This window comes from Zosterops lateralis (assembly GCF_965231275.1).
Source record: "Zosterops lateralis genome assembly, chromosome: 1".
Taxonomy (NCBI): domain Eukaryota; kingdom Metazoa; phylum Chordata; class Aves; order Passeriformes; family Zosteropidae; genus Zosterops; species Zosterops lateralis.
Window position 1 is genome coordinate 10783520 of NC_139762.1, and position 14032 is coordinate 10797551.

The window sequence follows — 14032 nt, forward strand, 5'->3', positions numbered from 1 at the left end:
CAGTTAAACTAGGCTGTAGCAATCTGTAAAAGTAAGATGTTTAGGATTCCAACAAAACAGAATAAATAAATAAATAAATAAATATTTCTTGATGTTCTTTTGAAACATCAACTTCACAGAAATTGTTTATAAATTATATAAGTTATTATCAGTGATTGAATTCACAGCACCTTGTTACTAGTGCAGTAACTGTATTCTGAAATTCACACAGATTATCTTGAACAGTTACTGCAGAAGAAATGAAACACCCACTGATTACTGTGAACAGAAACTTGCTTACCTTTGGTATAGGAAACCGCAACTGAGCGATCTGCACCTCACTGACAAGGGGAACTGTAATTCTATTTGGAAGGACCAAGTAGTTGGATATTATATCCAATATTATTGTATCTGATAAGCCACTGTTGGAGAAAAGAATCCTCAGTTACTTAAAAAATATATTCCTTCTGCTGCTTAACAACCTAAATGGAGAAACTTTGCCTTTCTGGGGATATGGAAGACACATCTGGTTTGTAAACTTAAAATAAAGGATTCTTGCCCAAATGGCCACCAGGTGGAAGCAGCTGACACTGAACAGCAGAAAACACAGGGATGAGTATAAAGTTCCCATTTCCCTGCCACAGGCAAATTTCCCCCTCCCCTTGCCTTTTAAAACCAGCCTGGGTAAAAGGTTATTGCATAAGTTCTTTTGCCTATAATGCATATAACCAAGCAAATGTTAACTGTTTATTTACTTTCGTATTTCAATAATAATTTCTCTGTCCTTGGAAGTTTGGCTACCCATTCCTGTATTGTTATGAAACCAGTTGTCCTCTTGAGCTGGGAGGACCATGACTTAAACCACAGACACACAAAACACAAGCTCATGGCTGAGTAAAATGTAGCCTAGGGAAGCAAAACAGGTTTTGTTCTCTGAAAAGGGAGTGGCAGTGTAACCACACTGGTAATGAATCATATAAAACCCAACTCCACACCCCTCCACAGAGAAGAGAATGATTTCCTAAGCTACAAGGCCACTCAGCTCAGGTCTGAACTGACAATAAATAATTGTCAGAACAACAGCACTGGTTACACACATTGCCTCCAAAGGAAAAAGGCAGAACACGGAACACAAGTACCCAGGATGTCTCAGGAGGATGTACAAAGGTTTAGAGAGGTAATTACAACAATGCTTCAGATACTCTGAACTGCAGAGGTGCATTCTCACTAAAGCTGGTGGAGCTGCAATTTCTCCTCCTATATACACTCCAAGACTCCCTTTTTATAGTCTTTGTAAAGACTGAGTCAAGATGCAGATAATGTTTGATTACTTTGAACATTTTTAGATGAAGCACTTGAGTGTGAGCACCTCGTAAAGTTTTTCTAAGACTGAATATGAGGCTGGGAATAGCTCTGACTCAGGAGCTAGAATATAAAAACACAAAGGCTGCAGTGAAATGTGATACATGTTACAGTTTCATTTGGAAAGAAAATGTAGTGGTGAGCAGTTAACATTATGCTAGAGATGGGCAACAGAACGAACCCATTAAATACAATCTAGAAATGCACACTGATTTTCATGCCAGAGATTTGCAACCTGAACAGCCTGCATCCCCTTGGCTGCCCACTTCCATTGTAAATCCAGATAACTACAATACATGACGGAACATGGCTGACTTTTTAATGGTACTCAGAACAACAGGAACAGAAAGAGCTCAAGGCTGCATTAAAATCAATGGATAGATCTGTGCAGGCCTCTGGTTAGAAAGAAAAAAAACAGTGGATAATGTTAAGATACTGCTCAAAGGAGAAGAGTTTTCTCTCCACTTCTGTGAGCTAATGCACATCTGCCCTAAAGAATCTTCACTCCCCTCCCCTCACGCAAAGCTTATCCAATCACATTTACGGAGATTTTCCTTCTACATGAACCCTAGAAATTCACAGTTTCAGTAACTTCTGAGACAAATACTACAAGATAATATTAACATATTGCTTTTCAAACTTTTAAGTTTAATTTTGCAAATGTCTAATTTTCAGTTTAGGTATGCTAAACTCTCTGAAATGAGCCAAGAAAATAGAATTATTTATTTTGTTAAGAGCTGACAAAAATTGAAGATAAACATCTGAACCAGTTTCAAAATTAAAAGGAAAAGAAAAATCAGACCCAAGCTGAGGTCATGGTAACTACACAAGCAATAATCACACTTTTCAAAATACAAGTCTAATGACAAAACTCTAGTATAGATATCAGGCAAGCTTTTTTGTTCCTGCTTTCGTTAGTGTCCCTACTTGGCAAGAAGAGAAAGCTCTGCCTTTATGCTCAGTCCCTTAAGAACAGATGACTAATGGAGAAAACCAAGTGACCCAGGTCACAGAAAGCAAAGGAGCAGTGCAAGGAAAGCAATGGTACCAGAGCTGCTTTGAAAGAAAGGCTGCCCTGCTCTTCTCTACTATTTCCTTAAGATCACAGACTTTATGTGATCACAGGCATAAATAGACCTACTCTAGACTAGCATGAGGTTCAGAGACTGACTAATGTTCTAATGGAGCTACAGCAAATCTCCTTAACTAAGAGAAAGAAACACAACCCAAACACTGGGAGGACTCACAATCCTTTATGCCAGAACCAAACCCCAACTCTGACTCCAAAGGTAAGTCACACAATTTTATCCCAACATTACTACTTGAATTTCACTAAAACACCTGAGAAAATAAGACAGCATTAATGAAGTTTCACCAAGTTTTACACAGAGAAACTGGACCCTAGAAAGTAGCAGATACCATAACTTTAAATATAGGGAGCTGAAAAAGAACACTGAAGATTGTATGCAACTAATGAATTAAATGAATTCTAAAACAACATGATGCTTTCAAGCTGTTTAAATCTCATCTAGTACTAGCGCCTCGGATGCAAAGTATTCTTCATTAATACAAGCCAAAAATTACAATCTTTTGCATTTTTTGTTATCTAAAGTAAGTGGTCTGATCTATGGAAAACAGAGACAAAACACTGCAAGCCACAGAGAAAGGTGTATTAATATAAACACTTATGTTGATGTATCATTAAAAAACAGCTTCCTAAGACCATAAAACTTTAGTCAATGGTTCTGTGTACAATTATTTTTTCAGATCAAAAAAACGAAAGAAGTGTGCAATGTTTCATATAGTTTATTAGACTTTAGTTTAGACTATAGTTTATTAGTCTTCAAAAGCTCAATTTCATTACCAAAAAATAATGGTTAGTTGCTTACTCTTTTGTATTGCTCTCTACTTAGCTCTACTTAATTTTTATCAAATTTTATTAGCTTTGTATTTTTCCTGTGCTGTCTTTATTCATATTACAGAGACAGCATATTCCTGACTGTATCTCAAGCAACCCCAACATCTTCCCATCACCCACATCCCCTCCTGAAAGCACTTGAGTATTCTCCCAGCCTGGCTCCTCCTCACAGGAAGATTATAATTCCTCTTCTCTCCAAGCTACACTAATGATGGAACATTAATTGCTTGTGTATTCTTCTTGTGGAGTCATATAGGAAAAGCAATAAAAATTGTTAACAGCTGATAGGGAAGCTTCCAGCAGCTAATGCTGAAATTCAATTAGTAGAAGACATTTGCAAACAGAGTACAAATAAGCAAATAGTGTGCAGCCAACAGCTGTAGGACTAAAAAAGGCACCTGTGGTGGCAGCGATCTTTTGTTCATCATAGTTTATAACAACTACAATATGTCAAGTTGTCAGACCAAAATACACAACTTATCTATATAGATAAGAAAAACAAATACAGCACTGAAGAAACCTCTTGGCAAGGCAGAGCATGAGTCACCTCAGTTACAGTTACTATAGAAACTATACCACTCTAGATGGCACTGGTTTGTGCATATGTGGCCAAGTTTGGTTGCTCTGGAAACCATAAACTTGAGATATTTGGCGAGACTTTGTTTACATCTGAGGTTTCGTGTTTGCAGTCAGGCAAATACGTAGCAGGATGTGAGTCTCAGGAGCCTAGTAAAGTTAAGTAATGTAAGTTTAGTCATGTTATATCTAAAGAGTGAATTATTACTCAGAAGCTGTATTTTGGAAGCCATTTTCTCTCATTCATCAAGAAAACCTCTTTCCTCAGAGACAGCCTTAAGCAGGTTTGAAACATGAGCAGTTCTTGCAGCCATTAACCTACTTAAAGCAAGTTCTAATTTCAAACTGTTCAGCTGGGATTCCATGCAATGGCTTCATGTGTCTAAGGAAAGCAAAATTCACTTCAGTCATGCAATTGATTACTAAGGGATTAATTTAATACCTAAATTCAAACTCCTGTTTTGAAACAATAAAAAAAAATAATTCTGGAGTCGGCTAACTCTTGAGAGTATGAATTTAATAAAATGGGTAGTCACAAAATCCAAGTGTGTATCAGATCCTCCATTATCTCCTTGGCCATTGTCTCCATATTAAAAAGCCCCTGGGTAACTATTAAAACCTGATAAATATTAATATATTCAAGGATTTAACTTTATCAGGTAATGATTAAAAGCAGCCTGATTTGCACCTCTATTGATGCTTTTTAATTTGGGATTTTATCATGTGGTATTAGGAAAAGCTCCAAGTAAGCTAAGCTATTTTATACTTATATACAGTCAATATTTTTTCTACTCCACTTGATCTTCACATAATAAACTGAAAGCTTTAAAAGTAAGCACTTGAAGATATTAGAAAGTTTAGTTAATTTTAATAGGCTTAAGGTATTTCTAACTACCTTTACACAAGCAAATAGAGATGGATTGCCAAACAAAGTCAAGAACTGAGATGTCATGAACCCACTGGCATAAAAGGAAGGCTTTGTCTTTCTGCTGTCATAGGAGATGACAGATAGGAAATTCACAAGATTCTGGAAATCTGGAAAGGCTGGGAACACTAAAAGAAGTACATTACAAATTATATTTTCAAAGTATTTTTAACAAGACCTACTAGATATACTTTTGGCATAACTGTGACTTGTGGTGAAATCACTACCTTCTGCAAATTGAGCAATTTCAGATAATTCTACATTAAAAGAGAACTGCTCAGTCATCTAGCCTAGAAACTATTCAGCTGATGGTCTTGAGATTTTCTGGGCTTTACTGGGATGCAGATACATCAAACACTGCTTTTGGTTTACTCACTTCAGTCCTGGAACATCCAGAAGATTGGTCAGCCCAGTCCAGTTAATTTCCAAAAGCTGTGAATTGCAGAGAAAAGAGGGAGGGGGGAAAAAAGGATGGGGAAAAAAAAAAAAAAAAAAAAAATAAAGAGAGAGAGAGAGAAGAAGTTTAGAATTCATAACACTGACAAAATAAACACAATTGTTATAGATTCCAATCAGTGGAGAATTAACCAGTCTCCAGGATTTTCTTAAACTAACAAAACAACCCTCTTCCATTCTTAAGAATTTTTAGACACATTTTTAAAAAGTTATAAAAAGTTTCACCATTCTCTCATCCACTCTTCCACCATTCATATCAATACACACCCCAATCCCCAACATACACAAATATACAGGATCTACTCTGTACAACCCATATGGAATAATGGAACATGGTCCTATTTTCTGGAGAAATATTTCTGGAGTCGTGATACACCTGTTAGATAGAGATGAACAGTCATTAATATGAATTTGCAAATTATAATAAACTGACAAAGAATCCCACATGAGACCAGGAAAGTAAGAGATCTAGAAGACATAACCAACAGGAAGAATTAAAAACTGGGATTAAGAAGGTGGCAGGAAGACATGATAACAGCTTGCAAACACAAGAGGCTGTTTTCAAGGCACAAGCTCATTCTACCACTGACAAAGGAGAAAGGTATCAACAGGATTAAGTATCAAAGTGAGAAAAATCCTCAGAAATAATTAAAAGGGATAAGTCATTGCTAGATCATGCATACTTTCTTCACTGAAAAATCTATGCAGAATATTATGCCATATAAAGGTACTTATTCTGTTTCAAGATTGCTGGCATTAAAAACTAATTTAAAACATCCTTTTTGATCCTGTAATATTCAAATCTAGATAACAAAACCAGCAGACATGAGTTCTCTTAGTTCTCCCTTCATTGAATGATTTCTATTAACTTCATAGAAGTTAACAGAATATTTAAGCAATGAACAAATCCAAACTCACCCAGTTACCACCATGTTTCCAAGTCCAATTCAGCCCAATCTAAGTATAACTATGTGAGAAAAGGATTTTGATATTCCTCAGTTAAACTAATTGTGGTGGTTCGGCTAAATGCTAAAACAAAACAAGAAACCTCTACAAGAACAAATGTATATTTTCACAAACAGACAGGAATCATTATCCTACCTTCACTTTCTTTTTTAAAAATAGCACATGCCATTCTTTTACAAAGGATCTATTAATAGTTTAATTAGTGATTTCCTTTGTGAATACTTCCAGTAAAAATAACACATAATAGATTTACTCACATAGAGAACATTGTTACTTAATATACTTTTGTAATAGTGGCAAATATTTCAAACAACGTTACCTATGAACAAGATTACCAGGCCTAACTGTAACAGACAATTACGCAGAAAAAAGAAAACATTATCCTTTCAATGAAAAAAGTAAGATGTAATAACAAGATATGCCAGAACAAAAGGCAAGACATATCATGGGATGTTCTGCAACAATCTACACGAGCTAGCACCATTCCCGTGCCACAAACAGGGCTCAGGCTATCCTGGGAGTCATGAAGATGATTGAGGAACTGGAGCATGATGTCATGATGCCCAGTACCTTCATTATTTTTGTGGCCCTTCACTAGACTTATTCCAGCATGTCCCTGTCTCTGTTTTACTGGAGAACCCCACACTGCACTCCACATGTGCTTCACCAGCGCTGTGGAGAAAAGAAAAACCTCCCTCAACCAGCTGGCAACACTTCTCCTAATGCAGCCCAGGATGTTGGTGGCCTTCTTTGCCACAAGTGCACATTTCTGACTTTTCTTCCTCTTTCTGTCCAACTGAACAGCCTGCATCTTCTTCAGCAAAGCTGCTTTCCAGACAGTAAGCCCCTAGCCTAGGGCTGTCCTAGGAGACAGGGTTACTCCTTTCTAGGCACAAGACTTTATATTTCTATTTGTTGAACTTCATGAGATTCCTGCTGGCACATTCCTCCAGCTTGTCAAAGCTCTTCTAAATAGCAGTACACCTATCAGGTGTATCAAGCACTCCTTCCAGTTTTAAGCAAGCAAACTTGCTGAGAGCACACTCTGCCCCACCACCCAGGACAGCCATGAATTCATGTTAGTTCTAGCATTTATCCCAGGGTAAGCCACTACTGACTGTCCTCCAGCTAAACTTCATGTTTAGCTGGCCACAACTCACTGAGCCTGAAGAGTTCAGCCACTTTTCAACCAAGCTGTCCATTTATCTGATCTGTACTTAGCAGTTTACCTATGAGGATGTTGCAGAAGACAGTGTCAAAAGCTTTACTGAAGTCAAGCTAAGCTGTATCCATGGTTCTTCCCTCATCCAAGCCAGCCTTATGATCACAGTGGGTTATTGGCTTGGTTAACCATGATTTCCTGTTCATGACTCCCTCCTGGCTACTCCCAATCACTTTCTTGTCTCTTCAACCTTACCAGCAGGACCAAGATCACCACTTGAGCCCCTGTGCCCCTGGAACTGCCTCCAGAGCCATGCTGGGTCACATTTCACATTTTCCAGGTTCCTCTGGAAGTGGTGTTGATCCCCACACGGAAGAGCAGCAGTGGGGAATAGTCTGAGGCCAGACAAGCTGTAACAGTCCATAACATGCTGAATCTGAGGTCCAGGCAATCACAAACCTCATGAGAAAACAGGTCAGGATGGCATATGGGGCCAGGAGTCTCTCAGTAGTGACCACTCTCCCCTTTCTCCTGGTGCTTCAGTGCAGTCCAGGCTCTGCTGGCTTGGATGCTCCCAGACCCTCCTCTGCTACACTGGCCCCAAATCTGCTCCACAGTGGCAAATTTGCAGATGGGGTAGGAGTCATATTCTTTGTGGCAGAAAATTTCCATCTTTCCCTATCATGGAATAATTCCACCCAGCAGTTTCTCTAGAAAGTCAGAGTTCCTGTTCCAGATGTCCCCTCTACAGAGTCCCGCAATGTGAGGGAAACTAAATTCAGACCAAGCTATTTACCTGCTCATATACATTTGTTATGCATGCATCCAGACCATAAGAATCTAGAGTGAAAAAACTCTTCAGCAGTTCTACAGAAATTGCTGATTTTATTGATTGATTCCTTCTTTAGGTGAAAGCCCAAAGCTATCACTGGTTGCAGGACCACTTTGCATTCAATGTCTTTTTAAAAGTACCTTATTTACAACCAGTTTTGCCCACTTTCTATTAGAGTAGCAGCAGGATTATTTTAGTGAGAAAAGGTTAATGCTCATCTATTTATGGAATAGGCTAAATGGCAGTAATACCTTTTAGGCAAGGCTAAATGGCAGTAATACCTTTTGGAAGAGAGTAAGTTTTAGCTACAACCCATACTGTATAGGGAACAGTCTTTTAATTATTTTTATTTTGAGGTGCTGTAATTTATTTTTTTTCTACATGATTATCAACTTAAAGCTGTGAGGTTATTAATTTCCAAATGTAAAAAAAACCCTTGTTGAAAATAATTTATTATAAAATGGGTTTTTTTACCTCGGTATGTAAGCTTTAGTTGTAAAGTTCTACAAAAACAAAGTATGAGCTAGAGCACAAAGCATTTACATTCAGGAAAACTAAGATAATTTCAATACATTCTTCTTTGAAAATTAATTGTATAAATTATTAGTGCATGTTTTCAAATCTCCTCATCTTAAATCTGAAAAAAAAAAAGTTAAGAAATAACTAATTGAACTAGGATGAAAATTCCAAATTAGTGTAAATAATTTCAGTTTGATACTACTTCCTCGATTACACAAACCCACAGATATTTAAGTAATATAGGAAACAAGTAGCTTGGAGTAGCTGATAAGACTAACCACAATTTGAGTATTCAGACTAATTCTCTTGTTCTAATCACAAGTTCTGTCTGTACATTATGAGACACTTTAAAAATCTGTGTAGTCTACCAAGCTTCTAGAAGTAATTTTATACTGTTTTAAGACAAAGAACCTAGTTCATTATATGGTTTATTTTTTCTTGATTCATAGGCAAAATAGAAGCAAATGGACACCATAAATACCTTCCAAAAGTGGTCCCTATCCTGAGGTGTCCATACCTGCATCCTGTATTTAACATTTTTACGTAATATTTTCAGATTAAATAGCAAATGACAAAATATTTGCATTTCCTTTTGTTTTCATTTTTTTTGTCCAGTATATTGCATACAGCAACTAAAACAGCAAGTTCTGTGCTGTCTCCTAAACAGACTTCACTGAATAAATGCATTGAGCAACACAGTCCATGTTGAAATCCAACATTGAGAAACATCTCCTGCACTGGACTGAAACGTTCATCACAGCTGCTTCTGTAGTAACTGCCACAGCCCAAAAGAAAACCAAGAACAACCTGAGAGGTGCCACTGAGAAGTGACACTTTTCATTGATGTGACTAAAATGCATTTAAAAAGGTTGCAACACAGCATATGAAACACAAACAGGGCCCAGAGTATACAACCTCACTGTCAATATTTTGATTATTACACACCTCTGTTAAAAAACAAGCCTACCCATTCATTCCATCATCAGTCCTTACAGCATGAATCATGGAAAAACATTTACACACAAAACCTGAGATTTGTGCTGCTAAAAGTGGTAATTTAGACAAGAAATACAATTCATCCATATAATATCAGAAATTCTCTTCATCCACTTAAAGTACAGGAATAAAGACAAAGACCAATTTCAGAAATGTTAAAGACAAATCCTCTTCCATTTGAAGCTGAAGGTCAGAAATTAAAAAAACATTACTATGGCTAAGCAATTTACAGGATTATTAGAAAAGCTTTGCAAACAAATCTTAAGCCATTAAATATTTTGGAAGGAATATGAGCCTTCAAGCTCCTGGCATAATCAAGCTTTCACATTTTGGGCTTTGAAGGTAAGTTCTCCTTGCAGATAAAGTTTGTTCTGTTTGCCCACCACAGAGCTTCATTTCCTGTTCTACCAGAAGCACACAGCAGTGACACACTCTAATCTTAGTCTACAGGTATCAGGGAGAAATGCATTTTTTGTTTTCTTCTCTCATGTTTTTTTAGTGTTCTGTCTCCCCCTGCCATCACCCCAACATTGCTTTCAATGAAGTTGTTTCAAGTCTGTACTTGGTTTCCAAACACCAGACCAGCAATAGATACACTGCTTGCAACTCAAGAAGAATTTTCCAAAAGGCAACTCAGAAAAAAAACTCCTTATACCTGCAAAAGTATAAAAATAACACTGACAGCAGACCCACATGCAGCAGTGAAAACAAACAAGGTAAAGAATTTCTTCATAGGCAGGAGGGAGCCCCCTGGCCATAGTCCACCAAAATAACAAGGGGTTTTCATTCTCTATTTTGGGCACTCTTATGCCATCATGATTTTCTGGAGAAGAACAGGACGCCCCCCTAAGGTGTGGTTCTGACAGAAGTTACAGTAATGCTGCCATCACAACTAACTGAATAGTCCTATGGAGAAAAACAGAACAAGCAAAGGACTGCCAGCTGATGAATCTTTTATGAAGCACCAAATCTAAAAACTTTCCATATTTAAAAAATAGCTTAACAATTTAATTTCCTTTCACCACTTTAAGCAATGCATAATTCTCTTAGTTTAGCTAAACTCGGAGAATGCCAGCTGGTTCTCTGCAGCAGAACTAACAGGGCACTGGAAAAACTACGTGCAGGATTTGTCACTAAATAAATTTCTGCCAGAAGCCAGAAACGATGGTGTCTTTCCACAACACTGCAGCTGAGAGAGGTGATGTGCCTTGCAGACTCTACCAACCAGCTCACTGGACAAAGGCAAGATTCCAGACATCAGTTACACTTTCCAATGAAGTAGTCTGTGTATCTTGTTACTCAAAAACCTCTTATAATTCTTCCTCTTCTTAGAGAAGTGAAAAGAAATTCTATCTCCTTGAAAACCAAGAAATTCTCACCTTACCAAAGCTCTAATACAACACATACATTGGAAGAGTTAAAAATTAAAATTAAAAAATTTATTTTATAAACCCCTTGAGCCAATACAAAAAGACAGGCTAAAAACTAATGAGCATCTCCATACACATTGGGTGTTCTGAAGACTCTAGAAACCTTTACAAAGTGAAAAATACGTACTGAAATGTAGAATACTCAGGGCCATAAATAAAGCTCACAGAAGTACAAAAAGCAGCCTCTAAACACTGCCAACCTTGTGGCTTGATTTGGCTGCCATAAGCAATACTAATTCTCAGAAGAGAAGCCACAAAGTGTTTTAAAATGCTGATTAACAACTTCCTGCTAAAGGAGTTATGGAAGTGTAAGACTTTTGTAGGAAAACACAGGCTCTACTACAGGCCATGAGGAGATAATTCCATGGGATAAGGTGTGATTCTTCTCAGGAATGTGTTACAAGGAGAGGATTAACATGTCCTCTGACTGTTACTCATGAATGGCCATACAAAGACATGGTACAATTTGTTAGTACAGCAAAGCCCATCACCACCTACAGTACTGGAGTGCTGGCATTGTTGTAATAATGTAACATTATCCTCCCAGGAAATATACAATAAACTCAACCTCTCAAACAATACTGCAGAGAGTAGGTGCTGTAGTATTTCCACTGGTTGCTATAGGAAACATTGCATATCTCTGCACAGAAATGGTGTTTAAAAGTTCTTCAATTGTAACTCTCTGAAAATTGAAATGAGACAACTGCTAGAGAGGTAAGATGTACACTTGAGGGGGTAGAAGACACAGCAGGCAAGTGAGTTGAAGTGACCAGAAGGATTACAGTTGACTTTGCACAAATCCAGTGCACCTGCTGCTCTCCATAGTGTCAGCTACTCACAGCTTCATTCAAGCCAATTCTCTCCACATTCTCTACTCCTTCCTACCCTTCTACCAGTCTGCATTTTGGTTCACACCCTCACACCAGTCTTGACACTCTCCTGACTTTAGTGAGCTGGCTCAGGCAACTAAAATATATCTGAAGGACAGGAAACTGGGTACTTCTTATGGTGTTCAACATCCTGCCAGCTCATGTCCCTTAGCCAGCTTCCTCCAGCAGCAGAAGTTTCAGCACTGGTATAAGAGAGACAATATTCAATGGGAGGGCAAAAGGAGAAAAGAACAAGGTACTGTGGAAACATCAACTGTGATGACCCTTGAAACATCCCATAAACTACCAAAATCTAAAATTACAGAGAAAAAATGTAAGTTTAGCAAATTATAAGTAAATAATTCACTTTCTAAGCAAAAAGATTAATTCTTAACAAATATTATTCTAACAGTAGCTGTGCATCAGCATTTATCCAGGTGTTCCACAAACTTGACAGTCCCATAGGTTCTAGAGGCATTCTGTACATTTTACATAACCACTTTGTTTATTACCAGCCCATTTCACTGGGACTCATTATGGCTGCAGGTATTCCTTTTTGAGTCTAATTTTCATAAGGACTTATAATTTTGAAAGTCCAATCCAGCCAGTTTTCCAAAGGCAGATAATATTAAATGAAATTAAACCTATATCAAAACTAAAATAAACCTAATCAAAACTACAGGACAGAATTAATCTGTAGAAAGAGTAGAAGGAGAGTAGTACTCAAGTCAGCAAGTAGAAGGCAAAACTGTGAATCTGAAAATGAGAGCTTTGGAAGAGCTGCCCATTTTTCCTGGAAGACATCCTGTTTTCCAGCCATTGTTCTTTTTAGAACAATAGTATTTTTATGTGTTTGTCTTATTGGGAGTGTTTTGGCTTTTATTAAGAGAAAACGGTTGGGTTAGGACACACCCTCAATTCAGAGTGTGCCACTGAACAAGCTTTGAACATTACCCATTTACAGTACAACTACAAGCCACACAAACTTCTATAACTGAACTACAAATCAAAATAACACCGATTTCTGCTAAAAGTAAAATGATAGCTAAAACTTTGAGAATCAATTATCTGGAAAATATACATGACTTTAATACAGTGAGAAATACGCAAAGAACCTCACAAATCCTGACTGTTGATCCAGTACTCCCTTCTCTCTAGCACTGCCACTCAGATTAAGAAGACTACTTCAAACATTAGAATGCACATATTTCCCTCCCTTGAAATGTCCTACCTATTTGGGCTTATTTTATAAGCTGAAGAAACTTTTAGCACCTTCTTCACAATAACAAGAACAAAATGACAGAATATAGGAAGTTTCATAAGATGTAAGAACTCTTGAAAGATCAAAACCTTTATGCGTTACTCAGAAATACGAGAGTGGTAAACTCATAGGCCATGTTGCCTTATATAGTCATTAAGTCCAGCAAACAGATGATACAGAGCAAGAGGAATTGTTGCCAGTTACTTTAGACTGGAAAATATGAGAACAAAATCTAACGCTAGCTGCCAGCTAATTCCTCTTCTCTTCTAACAAAAATATTTTAAAAAAGCTTTCTTTGGCTCCAGCCACTTGCTCTCTAGTAAGAGAACAGAATTTGGTTCTTCCTATAATAAGCATTATTTTACATTTTTTTACAGAAGTTAGAAAAATAAACACTGAGAAAAAACACTGTGGTGGGGAGAGAAGTCTGCTTGGAAAAAGATGAACAGCCATGGATAACTGTCAAAGTCATGGGCTATCTCAGGTTATTTTTTGAACCATTCACCCTTACGTTTGCTCGGACCTTGACCACTACCTTAGCTTTTAAATGAAAGAAGGGTGAAAAACACTTTTAGCATCTTTGTAAGTGAATACTTCTGGAGAGTCTTCTTGGACTTTCAGTCCAAGCTGATATTCCACTCTACTTCCATCCTTTTTTTGTCCCACTAAGTGTCAGGGGGTAGGACAAAAGACAAAATTACTATGGACAAAGTATTTCCCAAAGTTCAGAAACTTTGACCAGTTCAGAAACTGACCCCAAATGAGAGGTATTTCACTTGAT

The 14032-nt window shown here is 37.5% G+C and overlaps 1 protein-coding gene across 3 annotated transcripts in view; it reads right to left on the reverse strand.

The window, feature by feature from the left end:
• Positions 1–14032, reverse strand: part of ESYT2 (extended synaptotagmin 2) — a 78483-nt gene that overhangs the window by 22355 nt on the left and 42096 nt on the right. For all 3 annotated transcript variants that reach the window (XM_083860465.1, XM_083860463.1, XM_083860464.1), the window contains exons 7-8: positions 5137–5192; positions 281–401 (exon numbers count right to left, since the gene is read on the reverse strand). In XM_083860465.1, coding sequence (XP_083716591.1) covers positions 281–401; positions 5137–5192 — 177 coding nt within the window. The remainder of the gene's footprint in view (positions 1–280; positions 402–5136; positions 5193–14032) is intronic.